At 40.7% G+C, this 15583-nt stretch overlaps 1 protein-coding gene across 7 annotated transcripts in view; it reads right to left on the bottom strand.

Moving 5' to 3' along the window:
- Nucleotides 1-3752: 3752 nt before the first annotated feature.
- Nucleotides 3753-15583, bottom strand: part of RSBN1L (round spermatid basic protein 1 like) — a 94241-nt gene continuing 82410 nt past the window's right edge. For all 7 annotated transcript variants that reach the window (XM_073328573.1, XM_073328571.1, XM_073328574.1 and 4 more), the window contains 2 exons: nt 4952-5060; nt 3753-4864 (listed from right to left, as the gene is read on the bottom strand). In XM_073328573.1, coding sequence (XP_073184674.1) covers nt 4211-4864; nt 4952-5060 — 763 coding nt within the window. In that variant the 3' untranslated portion in view covers nt 3753-4210. The remainder of the gene's footprint in view (nt 4865-4951; nt 5061-15583) is intronic.

Genomic DNA, 15583 nt, shown 5'->3' with positions numbered 1-15583 from the left:
TCATATTCAATCTGTGAGGGATTGTGTCAGCTGTTTGGAGGGTGGCTGGCTACAATAATCCTTTAAACAAAGGATATATTAAAAAGCAGGAACCAGAAGACTTCTAACTTTAAAAAAGTCTGAAAATGTTAAAATGGAAAGATTGGGTTGAAGATTCAAGAGTTTAAATGAAAACCCCAAAATTATTTAACAAAAATATACCATCCAACAGACTGAAGTCTTATGAGTCAATCATGACCAGTGAACGTTTTTTAATGGTGTTAAACTGTGTCTACTCTAGTTGCAAAGTCATGGTTTAGTGAATAAGATTTTAAACATTTTCAAAGAGGACCTATTCTCCTAGTCTAGACAGGGACTAAAATCAGGCAGGTTCTTTATTGTCAAGGGGAATGGATTTCATTTTAGTAAATTTTTTGACAACAAACCAAAAACACCTAACTGATCCACATATGGATCATGGGCATAGAAAGGAGCTAGAAATATGGTTAAATAGCATCAGCAAAAAGGCAGAGAAAATCAAGTCAGGTTTAAGTAAACCTAGAGCCTCCTGCTAAGCCATTTGGAAAGAGTTTTATTGGTTCTTTGTCCTAAAATACCATTCTTCATCCTTGGCCTAAAATACCATTCATTGTTCTTCAAATAACTTTCTTCATCCTGCCCCAAATTCATATTCCCTTCCAGCAGGTGTATAGTAAGGGACTATAATGGAACATTTTAATGAAATTAGAAGAATTGTGTGTGGAGGTTTCCTGGTAAATGCGAAAAACAGGGAGGTAAGCTTGGATTGTATTTCAGTCAAGAATTCCTAGGCCTTCAATTATCACGAGCCAGATGATAGTCCAGCACAATGTAATTTGGAGTATGAGTTGTTAATATCACACGGCCGCTTGAATCTCTCTTCTGGTATGGTGGATGCCGAGGCTGCATGTTTAGTAGCACCATCTGAACCAGCTTTAATGGAAATAGCAATAGATCCTACAGAAATCACTAATGACTCCACATGAGAGATTCATATGGTGGCTGTTTTTTGGGTTTTTTTTGTTTTTTTTTAAGGTCATGTTTAATGACTTAATACAGAATTACAACTATCTAAGGGTAAAGTTTATGATAACTCCAAGCATTTTAATTATTAATACTTTGACAGACCTATTTCAGAAAGATTAAACCACTTGGCACGCTGCTCTATGAAATGGCTAATGGATTTTAGGGTATGCAAGTGTCAAGTAATATATTTTAGATAAGTAATAAAAGCAAACTATAAGTTTGAGTAAAGAAATGGAAATTTAATGACAATAAAAGGGCCTTAAGTAGGATTAGCAGAATTGGGGGGTAGGGGGTGGGAAGAAACCCATTGTTCTATTGCAACAAATGTGGCCAGTGTACTCCTAAGATATTTCAAAGAAGCCTGTCAGACAAGGTCAACAGTCAAGGCCTTGATGAGGCTACCTGTTGTATTACATCCAGTTTTGGATATCGGTAGGGATGTACAAATTTTGCAAAGTCCAGGGGAAAAGACACTTAAACTTAATCAAAAGGTATGGAGGAGTCTTAGAAATCGTGACAGGATTGGGATCCTTTATGCATTTGGTAGAATGGGAAGCTGAGAAATTTACTGCTTTATACAAGTAGCTGAAAGGGGAGGGCAGAGTTTGGATCTGTTGGGACTAAACAGTAACACATGCCCACACAATTTTTTAAAAATTAGTTTAAATTACAGAGTTTACCATTACCCCATCAAATAGTAATCCGTGTTTTGAATTCTCTTCTCTCAGAGGTATTGACGCAATACACCTTACAACTATTCAGCAACTCGGTATTGGAAGGAAAAGAAGTGGATAGTTAACCTGGACACAGATATTACCCTGTAAACAATTATTCTTGTTCATATCCAAATTGGGGTTGGCAAGGAATTCTCTTCAGGACAGATTGGCAGGTACCTTTTTCCTACTTTACCCTAGAGCATGGAGTATCTGTTTCTATCAATTTACAAAACACTTCAAGTCCAAATTTGTGCATCAATGAATTATTTTGTATCAGTGCCAAAGATTCCCAGGTCTTAATACCCCAATTAATAATTGTCTTAAATCAGCGGTTCTCAAACTGTGGGTCGCGACCCCAAAGTGGGCTCGCTTAGACTTGCTGGGGTCTGGGGCTGAAGCCTGAGCCCCACCATCCAGAGCTGAAACTGAAGCTCGAGGGCTTCAGCCCTAGGTGGCAGGGCTCAGGTTTCAAGCCCCCTGCCTAGGGCTGAAGCCCTTGGGTTTCAGCTTTGGCCCCTCTACCTGGAGTGGTACAGCTTGGGCTTTGGCCCCCCCCACCTAAGCTCCCTGTAAGCTGTGCGGCCGCACAGCAACCTATTTAGCACCGTGCAGGTGCTCAGGGAACCCGCCTGGGCACTTGCTGCGGCTGGGGGAAGGGCACCCTTCCCCTGGCCCCAATCTAGCCTGGCCCCAACTATGCTGCAGCCCGGACCTGCCATGACTGGGGTGGCCCCCGACCCCAACTATGCTGTGGCCTGGAACTGCTGGTGCGGTGCGGTGCTTTGCGGTCCAGACCCAGCCGTGGCTCAGCCCCAGCCCAGGACCTGTCACGGTCAGGGTGCCCTTCCCTGAACCCAGCCCCGGCTGGACCTCTGCAGGGGCTGGGGGAGAGGTGCCTGTCCTGTGGCCCCAGCCCCGGAGCTGCCGTAGTGGGGAGAGGCACCCCATGGCTCCAGCCCAGGTGCTGCTGTGGGAGGAGTCCTCTCTCCCCGCTGTAGCCCTGGAGCACCCTCCTGCACCTCAAATTCCCCCAAAGCCTGCATCCCCTGCACCCTCTGCCCCAGCCCTGATCCCCTCATCCCCAGCCCCACCCCAGAGCCTGCACCCCCAGCCGGAGTCCTCACCCCCCAACTCTCTGCCCCAGCCCTAAGACCCCTCCCACATTCCGAACCTCTCAGCCCCACCCCACCACATAAATTTTGTTAGGTGCACTGATATGAAGGTGATGTGTCACACATCACCTCCATATTGGTGCACATAACAAAATTCATTCCGCACATGGGTGGGAAAAATTAGAGGGAACGCTGCCCCCCCTCCCCCCCCCCGAGGGCAGTGGTGCTTAGGGGGGCTCAGGCTTCGGTCCCCCCTCTCGGGGTTGTGTTGTAATGTTTGTTGTCAGAAGGGGGTCACAGTGCAATAAAGTTTGAGAAAGTCAGTCTTAAATGATGTAAAAACAAAACTTAATTTTTGTAAAATACTGCTCTAATTTAGTCAGAAACTAGATGTAGGAAAAGTTCCAGTCTACATGTTAAGATAAAGGGCTAAGTTCTGGCTAATCATGTGAGATGCATGGGGAAAGAAAATGAGGGCAAAAGGAAGCCTTAAAACTCCCTATTTCCAGCACACCTGCAGAGATAAAGAATGCTGCGGACAGTACTCCTGGAGCACACAGGAGACCCCGTTGAATTCCAGACACTAAAGGACTGTGTATAAGGCTGGGCCTCTCCTGTTCATCTGCCAGCAGACAGGAAGGAGTGCATGGTACACTTTTAACAAGCAGCTGCAAGTAGTCCTGTAGAGGGCATTCAGACTGATCTTTCTTTACAAATACAGAATACCCCAGGCTATCTGTTTATCTGCTGCAGCTCCTCACTCCAGAAACAAGCAAGGGTACAACTGGGTCTTCCAACAAGTACAGCACAAGTAGAAACATAACAGTTTAAAGAGGCAGTTTAAATGAGTTCTTTTCTGCAGACACAAAAATAAAACCAATTTGTTATTCTGAACCTTTATTAAGCGGCTCACATTTCAGTATAAATCACACTAAAAAGATTTTTAAAAAAGCTATTTACACTACAGTGCTGACACATTTAAAATGAAAAAAATTGGTATAAATAAGCTCTATGGAAAAGCCTGGAATTGTCAAAAAGAATTCTGGCTCATCTTACAAAAAATATATATGTTAAATGTCAGCTCTACTCTAAAACCTACAACTCAAATTATTTAAAGACTTCTTTATGTTAAACCTGCAGTGTTTACAGTGCATCTGGCCCTAAGTGCTTTGATACTTCACAGTTATGGACAGGCACTGAGGAATGTTACAAAGCTACATAAACTATTTTCTGTAACAGATGCGAGGGCAAGTCACAAGCTTGCCTCACAGAATTTATGAATCTTTACATTATTACGTCATTCAGTTTAAAAAGGAATTTAAAACGATATGTACAAATTTAGCACAAAAAGTCATCTTCTCTTTGTCCATGCAGATTTGGATATGTTGAACCCTGTTGTCTTGTATCATATAGACTTATGTGACTTCCAGAGCACAACTTATCCTGTAAGTCATTGCCAGGTTCAAATTTAGAGTCCACTTTACACTTAAATCCTGTCAATTCAACATTATCCAATTTTCCTTTGACATTCTGACATTCCATATCATTAGGTGCCATTGTCTTCTCAGGGTGATTAACATTCATGGATTCCTCTTTAATTCGGTGAGATGCAATAAGTTCATGTTTTATCTGTGTGAACTCCTGCTGTACATATTTAGTTTGCAGAGTATCTGAAAATTTGGTGTCTTCGGAGGTATTTTTGCTTATTGTACAGATTACATTGTCAGTCTGAAGTCCAATAACCGAAGACATGGGGTCTGCAGATGTGCCTGCTTCATAGGTGCTTGCATTTTGAGAAACTTCTCCCTCTGAGTGATATAGCTTGAGCCGAATGTGCCAAGCCAAACTGCATACAGCTGAAACTGTCTTGAACTGGTGCACAACATTCCTTGGAATAAAATAAATGTCATTATCATATAATTGAATCCTAGCATATCGAATGCCTTCCCTTCGCAGTTGGTTAAGTTTTGCATCATCAACCCACTGGACACACTGGAGGAGGAAAAATGAGATTAAAGATGAAAAATCTATTCTAAAACATGAGAAATATTCATGATTAATAATTCACAATAAGCTTACCTGTGAGAGTGGAGGCTCATGCAAATCTAATTGCATTCGCTGAACTACCTCTAAGAAATCTTCAGCATGAAAACAAATTACATCTTTGGTTATACGAGGTTGCTCAGGCCTACCAAAAAAAAAAAAAAAGCAGAGTCAGGGCCACAATTTAAATTGCTACAGACTTTGTTAGTCTCTGTAGCAAGAACAAAGCAAACATAATCTAAAAATGAATTTTACAACTCCAGTTTGAAAAGAAATTTGAAAAAGCCTGTTAGTGACTAACTCTTCAGCTACACCACACTAACCACTTTCAGGAATATAATTCAGTTAACCAGTTTCTACCAGTGCCACCGACAGTGACGGTCTTTCATCATGAAGAAAGGCAGAGGTTAGATGTTCTAGCATGTTCTACTAATAGACTGTCAGGCTAGAGAATGGTACAGACAGAGCACTTGTTGCTCTGATAAATAATTTCCTTCTGTACAATGACAAAGGAAGATCGCCAAATACTTGTGTCCTACCTTTAAAGTTGCCCTAGGGATGGAGAGAAATATTCTGACATGCTTCTAGCCAAACAGAGACACTTATTTGTGGGCAACTATTCATCTCAAAAGCTGTCCCCTATGGAACCCTATAAGGTTCCATCATCTTCCCTATATTGTTTAGCCTCTGGGAGAACTGGAGAGATAACATGGGCTGAGATACTAAAAGTTGATGGTCAACATCTAGCTCCACATTTCCTTTATGCCAATGTGCCCAGCATCATCTCCCAGCTTTCTCAAAGCCTAGCTGAAATCATCACCTGGATGAAAGTAGCAGGACAAAACTGAATCTATGCAAGACTGAGGTAATGCTCGAAAGAGGGAAGAACTTATCTTCTTTATAACATTCCCCCCTAGTGGGGGGAGATAACCTCAGATTAATTCAATCAGCAGGTGTAAATTTCAGAGTGGTAGCTGTGTTAGTCTGTATCAGCAAAAACAACAAGGAATACTTGTGGCAATTTATAGACTAACAAATTTATTTGGGCATTTCCACTCCATGCATCTGATGAAGTGGGTTTTAGCCCACAAAAGCATATGCCCAAATAAATTTGTTAATCTGTAAGGTGCCACAAGGACTCCTCATTGTTTCTGCAGCTGCAGGGTCCTTTGGTCACACAGTAGCAGAGTCCAAAGAGCCAAGCCTGCAAAAATCCACTCATTTCTATTGGCAACTGGCCAGAAGATTGTACATCAAACACAGACCTGGCCACAGTGATCCATGCATTTGTGACCTCTAGGATTTGATTACTATAACTCACTCATAAATAGAATGAAGCTACACAATGAATACAGCAACTCAAGTTGCTGTGAGTGCCTTGCTCTGCTCTTTTCTTCTGCTCCCTGTTGAATTCAGAGTCCAGTTCCTCATTTCTCTCCCAATATTCAAAACCCTCCATGAAAGTTCACCTCTCATCCCACAACCATGACTTCCCACAATAGCTGCATCATTCAGTTAGAACCATGAAACTGTCAACCATAGGGAAGAGGCTCAAGAACACAGGAGAGAATTTTCACAGGTGCTGGACCCCAGATAACGGAACCCACTCTCACAAAAAGCAAGACTTACCATGTTCCTTATTACTTTCACATCTGAATCCAAAACTCAGCTCTCCTTCAACAGCATACATACGCACACACACCCACTCACAAGCTACTCATGCTATTTCTCCTATAGGGTAGAAAGGATGAGAGGAATTGGATGATATTCAAATATTACACTGATGGGAAAGGGGATTCAATAGAGGGTTTTAGGCATATATTAAAGACAAACGTAATTGTCGAAGTGTCTGCTCTATTCTGTAATAATATGAAGTGACTGGTTGCGGAAATATGTATAGGAACAATGCCTACCTGAAAACCATTTCTGGTGTAAAATGTTGTGCATACTGGAGTTGCAATTAACAGGATAACTGTAAGTTATTGAAAACATCTTCCCTGGGCGATGGGAAAAACTGCATTAAGTATTGTCAGATACACAAAGTGCATCTCCCTTGCAGGGTTGCAAGGCACTTGCTCTGGAAGTGGGCAGATGAAGATATGGAAAAGTGTCAGTTCAAGTTTCCCCCTAAGGCCCCGCTAACATGGCATAGTTGAAGAGGGGCATAACCGATTTCTGAAGGAGGGCTCAACTTTCAAAAGTCTAAGGAACACCAACCTAACAGTTATTTTAATTGTTTCTCTCTTCTGTAAAGACTACTGAAGAATAGGGGAGGCGAAAACACCTTACATAAAAAAAGTTTTTGTTTTTTATTCAAAATATATTTAATAGGTGCTGAAACACCTGGGACTTCAAAAAAGTCAATTATTTAAAAAACAAAACAAAACACAAGCTGATTGTGTCCCTTTAATTCATCTTTGTTTCTAATTACTTGGTGACTAACACATGGGGCTACTCTAAGTTCTAAAGAGTTGGCAGACCAAAAATTACAGTTAATTTAAAACTGAGATAAATGTTTAGGCCATGTGCTGTTTTTCTTCAATAACTTACAATCTCAGCGATGAAACTAAAGAATCTGAACATCAGGTTGGTTTTGTTTGTTTGTTTTAACAGAATAGTGAGTTAGTCAGGTATGTAACCTCCATCATTACATTAAGACACCAAATTATAAATTCTGTGCTAAACTAGGATGTTCCCTTATGAAATTTAGACACTGACAGTACTCTAATGAGAATTTCCAAAGCTTACAACACAAATTGGATGACAGGAGAGGTCCCAGATGACTGGAGAAGGGCTAGTGTAGTGTCCATCTTTGAAAAGGAGGAGGCAAGGAACTGAAGACCAGTCAGCCTGACATTGATACCTGGGAAGCTACTTGTATGCCATTTGCAAATACCTGGAGGATGAAGGGGTGATCTCTAGCAGCCAGGATGGATTTACCAAGAACAAATCATGCCAAACTGATTTCCATCTTTGACAAGATTACTGGTTTGGTGGACAGGTGGAATGCGGTGGCCATAAGATGCCTGGATTTTAGCAAGGCTTCTGACACAGTCCCACATCACAATCTCATAAGTAAGCTGGAGAAACATGGGCTTTGTAGAATTACCATTAAGGGGATACATAATTGGTTAAACAACAAAGAGTAGCTATTAATGGAATGATGTCAGATTAGAAAGAGGTCTGAAGTGGGGTCCTATGGGGATCTGTTCTGTGTCCAGTGTTATTTAACATCTTTATTAATGATCTGGATGTAGGAAAAGAGAGCATACTAATCAAATTTGTAGATGGCGGGGGAGGGGGTTGGGGGGATGCAAACACTTTGGAGAACCGAACTAAAATTCAAAGGGATCTTGATAAATTGGAGAATTGGTCTATAGACACCAGAATGAACTTCAACAAAAGCAAATGTGAAGTGCTATGCTTAGGGAAGAAAAACCAAATGCACAAATACAGAATGGGGGATAACGGGCTTGGCGTCAGCACAGCTGAGCAGGATCTGGGAGTTGTGGTGTATCACAACCTCAACATGAATCAACAATACGATGCTGTTGCAAAAAAAGCAAATGCAATTTTGGGTTGCAGTAACAGAGGTATAGCATGCAAGTCACAGGAGGCGATAGTACCACTCAGTGCTAGTTAGGCCTCAGCTGGAGTAGTGTGTCCAATTTTGGTCACCAATGTATAAGAAAGGATGTAGAGAAACTGGAAAGTATTCAGAGGTGAGTGACAAAAATCATCAAAGGGATGGAATGCAAGCCATATGAGCAAAGGCTGAAAGAAATGGATCTGTTTAGTTTGGAAAAGAGGAGACTGAGGGGGGAACATGATAGCGGTCTTCAGATAACCTGAAAGGCTTCCATAAGAAAGATGGAGAAAAACTGTTCTCCCTTGCCACAGAGGGCAGGACTAAAGGGGAATAGGTTCAAACTACAGCATAGCAGATTTAGAGTAAATCTCAGGAAAAACTTCCAATGGAATAAATTGCCTAGGGAAATCATGGAATCTCCGTCACTGGAGGTTTTCAAAAAGAGGTTGGATAGCCATCTGTCTTCGATGGTTTAGACACAACAAATCCTCAATCTTGGTAGGGGATTAGACTAGATGACCACTGTGGCCCCTTCTAACTCTATGGTTCTATGATTTGAATTTGAAAGAAATGTGATCATATACATGCATTAAAAATAAAAAGAGCAACTGCCTGTGGCTCTGACACTTTAGCCAACTTTTTAAATATACAAGATGTGAAAAACACCTACAAGCATCCTTCAATCAAAATAGCCCAACTACAATAATTAATCCATTAATATTTAGAACTGAATTACGTTCTGACTCTTTGGATACCTCTAATTGTTACAAGTTAGTCAGTCAAAATGAAGAAGTGTCATCTCCATTCTCAGATACAAATGAAGTCACATTTTTATACCTCACTCCTGAGCATCATAAACTTGAGAGTGAAATGAAAAAAGAGACAATATTTTTGCACAATTTAAAAATTCAGACAACTCAATGCTAAGGTTCCTATAGTGGCCTTAACTTTATCTTGTTACTTTATGCATTTACATGATCTCATTATACAACTACTCAAAATAGACAATCTGCAATTCAAAGCATCAACTGTTTCTCTTTCTAAAGCCTTTCAAAATGTTCAGTAGATTTATGTATTACTAAATAAGCTTTGTGTTCATGTAATGAGACATCTGTCACAATGTGGATGTGTACACACACCCCTACACATGCAACAGGGCAGAATTAATTTTAATTCATTTTTCTGACTTGTGGTTTAGCTCAACTTTCATGTTTCATCAAAAAGATTGATGTTTTCTTTTACAAAGTATAAAAATTTTAAAAACAAATACCTAAGTAATTTCGTTAGAGAAAAGTACAAAAAGATTTAAAAGAAGAGAGTGCTTTATTGGAAGCTCATTTCAGTCTTTAATCGTTTTTCTAACAATGCTGTAATTTCTATAGGCTATGACACCTGTAGTTAAGGTTGCCCAACATTTCCCATTTTAAGACCCTGTTTTCAACTTGGGGTCTGCAGACTATGTCTAAGTGTCCACGAAAGGTGACTATGATTTCAGATCCCAGAAAAGGCATTCCATTTTTCTGATGAAAATTATGTGAACACCTTGACCTACAGGTCAAAACCCGGAAGTGTTGTCGTTACCATAAAAGCCCACAGTTTAGCCCCTTTCTCACACTGTGTCAAATGCCGTGCTGAGCATGTGCAACATTTATAGTTGAATTCTGTCCAGTTAGTTTTTCTTCTATGGGAGAGGTCTGCAGACACGAGCTGAATTTCCAAAGGAGATCCATACCTCCATTTGAAATCTTTTGGGGGTCCGAAAATAATAAAAGGTTGAAAATCACTGTTCTAGAGTCAGAGAGGTATTTTTTGGTGTATATCTACACTGCAACGTAAACCGATGCTTCAGCTCAGGCTCAAGCCTAACCCACTTGCGTCTACACTGCATTTGTGCTAACCCAGGACTCAGACTCTGCAGAGCTGGAAGTTCTGAGCTCGAGTTAAGCCAGAACCCAGGGTCCAAGTCCTGTTGCTTTGCAGTGTAGATGCAGCCCCGCTTGACTTAGATTCCAGGAATTAGTCGGAAGAATCCCACAATTCCACGGGACAACTTCCTTAGTCCTTTCTATCCAAACAAACTACTGACAATGGAAGTCCCTCCCCCGATTTCCAAAAGTCAGCAGTGCAGGTCAGTGTTAATCCATTCTTCTCTGATCTCTGATCTGCAAGCACACTATCAGAGAGCCTCCTGGGTTTGCAATGGAGCACAAACTGACCAAGCCTTTTGCAAAAAGCAAGTTGCTTCCTGGTAACATGCAGTGTGGGAAAACTTTACTCCACACCATGTACCACAGTCCTAGGCCTAGAACAGCCACATTTGGGGGGTGGGGTGGGAGGGAAACACTAAGGATTCAGATGTGGTTACTTTGACTGAGGTCTGTGCACTGCAGCATGGATGCTAGAGCCCTAGGTTTGAGCAAGGGTTAGAAAACTCTTAACGTGAGTGTCTATATTGTATTTTGACCCGAAGTCCAGGGTTTTCTAACACAGGTCAGTTGACTTGAGTTCCACTAATCCTGGGCTTACATTGCAGTGTAGACATACCCTTACTGTCCCCGTGAAAAATCCACCCAAGGCCACCAAGTTATAAACTTTGAAAATCCCACAGGCAACCTCAGTTCTGGCATTTCCTGATCTTTGAGTGCTTGACTTTACAATATTAACATTCTTTAATGCAGTTTTTTGTGTAATTATTTTGTTCTTGCTGGGTTAATATATCTGGGAGAAATGGCAAGTCTGTTTATTTATTTGTGTGTTTTAAAAAGTCTGTCAAGGTTGCCTAGAGAATTTGATGGGTGCTTTTTAGTAAATTTGTGTATAGCCAAGTAAATAAACCAAACAATGGAATAAATCTAAAAACGTTATAGATAGCTTGAAAAGAAAAAAATAGGATTTTTATACTTTTTTTTTCTCTTAATGATGTATAATGAAGCTATGGAAGTTTAATGTTCTGTCTCTTCCCCCAAAAAAGATTATTTTTTTACTGCCTCTTCAGAAATTCAGGTCTTGTCTACCCTGAAAGACACTATGGTGACTGAATAACTAGTGAAATCTCAAGACTGAAAACTGAGTAACTTAAAAGGAAAGAAATTTGTTCGGCTGTTTTAAGTTGTTTTTATTAACGTTTACAATTCTAATGATAATGAGCACGTGGGAGAAAGGATATCTTTGTTAAAGATTCAAATACTCCCACTATTTCAGTTAAATATGAAGAGTTCATAAATTCCAAGAAATCCTTTCACAAAACCAGAGAATACATGGCACAACATAATATTCCTGATCTTTCTAAAAGGAAGAAAGACAAGCTGATTTTTTTAAAATGAAGTGTTACACAAAAGGTAAACACCCAATTCTCAAACTCTTCTGCAGGTCAACTTTGAATTTTGTGCATATTGTATCATACAAAACAAGAAGTCAAACTAGATAACCATAATAATCACTTCTGGCCTTAAAAATCCATGAATGAATATTCTTCTATTATCTTATCAAGCTGTCAACTCCATTGCCATCTTGCCATCTGAACATTACCAACTGCTGCATAAGGATAATCTAGAAATAAGACAATACAGCTAATGCCTAAGTTCCCTCTGGCAAAAAATGCATAGCTTGAGATGTACTGGACAAGATGCAGAAAGGTATCAAAGACAACAGTGGATGAAGGATTATTCTTTTTGATTGTTCTATTTCGGAAAAGAATTACACTGAGGACATTGGAATCCCAACACAGTATATTACCTAGGATATTTAGGCACTCTGGGTAAAGGTACGTTTCTTCCCCTCCCACAAAGCTGCATACATACTTGCCTTCTTTCCCTGATAGAAGCTTAAAGATGACCTGCAAAAGGATTTTAGATAAATTGGAGTCGTCAGTTTGTTCTTTTGTTTCATGACACATTAAGGTGGCCTGAAAGGTATTTTTACGCATTTTTTTTTGTTTAAACGTTAGAAACAACAGAAACATAAAATTTGGACTTCTGATGAACAATCACTGGGCAGCATACATGCCAACATGGAATAGAAGCAATTGATGTGCAACACAAATGACCAAACTGAAATGCCTGTCACACCATAACTGACAGATAATGCTTTTTAACTATAGAACCAGTTATTAAGGATGTTTATTCACTGGGAATAAACCATTTAAAAAGAAAACTGGAAGAACAAATTCCATCACTGTGTGCAATGTACAGATGACCAGGATTCCTGGCTGCTCAGCAGCCTCTCTGGCTTCCAAGTTCCAGAGGCAGCAGGGTAGATAAAGTCTGATGATAAATAAACAAACCTATTTAAAATTAAATTTGAAATCATGACAACCTATGTCAGGGCCTAAACTTACTATAATTATTAACATCATTTTAAGTAAATAAAAAATATGCTGCATCAATGACCCCTACTCAAAGTTTAAGAAGTTAAAGGGTGCTGCTTTTTAAACTATACACAGAGCTTGGGGAAAACATCTTCTGAGGCCAACTCAAGCTTTATAAACGTATTACAATGTCATGTACTGCATTAACTAACTAAATCATATTCAGTGTTCATAATGAAGGAACAGGTGGTATTTACATTTTTTCCAAGTGTCTGTATTTTCAGTTTCTGTTGTGGAGAAAAGCTTTAGCCTTAATTATTTTTGGTTTCAGCTTATCTAGCAGGTGTAGAGAGAATATTTTCTTTATTTGGACTAGTTATTCAAAACCGAGAAACCAATGGGAGTTGAAAAAGCAAGAAAGTTAGTTTTACTCTTTCATCTATGAATAAAAACAGGTGTAGGGTAACTGTTGTTCTCTGAGATGTGGGTGCAGACATGTATTGCATTCTGGTATGTGCATGCCCAGCACACTGAAGCTTTAGAGAACTTTGCTTAACCGTACCACTGGGAACTCCACTCACATCCACTGGTCCTCATAGCCCCTCTCATGGCTATTTAAGGGTGGCACCACCCTGACTCCCCTGAGTTTCTTCGCACCAGAATCTTAAGATGGAAGACTCCAAGCAGAGAGGATAGGTCCTGGAATAAACCTCTGCACCTATATCTTGAACAATTGTTACAGCACAGGTAAACCATTTTTTTCCTTTTTCAAGCAGTTGCAGATGTGTATTCCACTCAGGTGACTCAAGTAATGAATGGAAGTGTAGCTCAGAGTCTTCTTAAATTCTTGCTAGAACTGCCTGTCCAAATTCTGTGTCTGATCTAGATGCTGTCGTAATAGCATAATGCTTCGTAAAAATGTGTGTGGAAGACCAGGTAGTGGCCCTGCAAAAGTCCAATATAGAAAAGTCACTAAGAAGCACAACAAAAGGCGCTTGATCCCTTGTCAAATGAACCACCAGTCTCTGTGGCCATGGAGGTCTGGACTGAGTTACCCCATATGCTGTGGTAATTCATCTGGAAACAGCGTGTGCAGAAATCACCAAGGAATGAAGTCACTGCTCATCTGCATTTGAGATAGGCTTAGGAAAAAATACAGGTAACTATATGGTTTGGTTAAGGTGAAAGTGTGACACCACTTCAGACAAAAACTTAGGATACCTGGTCTTCGAAAAACTGATCAGATACAGAGGCTGTGCCATGAAGGCCTGCAAATCAGTAGCCCTCCTTGTAGAAGTTATGGCAACAAGAAAAGCTGTCTTTTGGCACAGTAGAGACACAGCAAGTGGCTAGGGGCTCAAACAGAGGACCCACGAGGGCAGCCAGTACAGTATCGAGGTCCCGCAAAGGAATCTATTCTTTTACAAGTGGAAAGAGGTGGACCTTTCAGAAATCTAACTACAATGCAATTGAAAAATACCAGCTTCCCTTGGATCAGAGGATATAATGTTAAGATCATTGCTAAGTGGACCCTCAACAAGCTGAGCGACAGACTTGAGAACTTAAGATGCAACAGGTAATCCAAAATGTCTTGAATACATACTAGCGTTGGCTGAATTCTGACCAAACCAAAAAACACTTCCCACTTAGCCAAATAGGTAGCCCTAGTAGAAAGTTTTCTACTATTAAGCAGTACTTGCCGCACTGCTTGCAAATATTGTTCTTCCTGCTCATCTAACCATGCAGCATACATGCCATCAGGTACAGACTGCTCAGCATTGGATACCATATCTGACGGTGGCATTGTGTCAGCAGGTCAGGAATGAGGAAAATAAATCTGTGAAGGCTGGAAAACTAGCACTGTCTCGGTCAAGCTGGTGCAATGAGTATCATCTTGGCATGATCCAGCTTCAGCATGAGAATCATCTAGGGAATGAGTGGGGAAGAAGGCATACATCAGTGCCAATCTGCAATTCAAATGGAAGGGGTCAGTTAATAAGGCTGGACTGAAACCTGCTCAGGAGCAAAAACTGACTGCACTTCTTGTCTTTGACAGCACGCCACTCTTCAGAGATTCTGGGAAAAGTTCCTGCTGAGGTGATCAGCCAAGTGACACTGAGCATCTGGCAAGTGAGCAGCTGTGAGAATGTCGTCTTCCCTGATACACAATTGCCAAAACTTCATTGCTTCCTGACAAAGTTGGCTGTTGTGGGCTTCTCCATGCTTGTTCACATAATACATTGCGGTGGTATTGTTGGTGAGGATATGAACCACTGTGCCCTTGATCTGTGTCCAAAAGACATGGCACTCATTGCAAATGGCTTGAAGCTTCAGGATGTTTATATGAAGAGATGCTTCCTGTTCTGTCCACAAACCTCAAACTTTCAATGTTTCCAGATGTTCTCGCCAACCTATTGTGTAGGATGGTCAAAGGGAACACCTTCACAAACACTGATCTGATTTGTCCACCACTGCAGGGTCTCCAGAGTTGCTGGTGGCACTCACACAAGGCTGTCCAAAGACTAACAATTCAGGTGATAGGCAACTTCAACCACAACTAAAGAGGATGAAGGCACAATCTTGCATGCTGGAGCCACATGGCATAGTAATAGGATTGCCAACCCTCCATGATTGTTCTGGAGTCTCCAGGAATTATAAGCTTTAATTAAAGATTATGTCATATGATGAAATCTCCAGGAATTCATCCAACCAAAGTTGGCAACTCTACCTAGTAACCTGAAGGCACACATGGACTGTAGCTGAAGCATGAGAC

This window comes from Lepidochelys kempii, chromosome 1, assembly GCF_965140265.1.
Source record: "Lepidochelys kempii isolate rLepKem1 chromosome 1, rLepKem1.hap2, whole genome shotgun sequence".
Taxonomy (NCBI): Eukaryota; Metazoa; Chordata; order Testudines; family Cheloniidae; genus Lepidochelys; species Lepidochelys kempii.
This window is presented reverse-complemented; position numbering and strand designations above follow the sequence as displayed.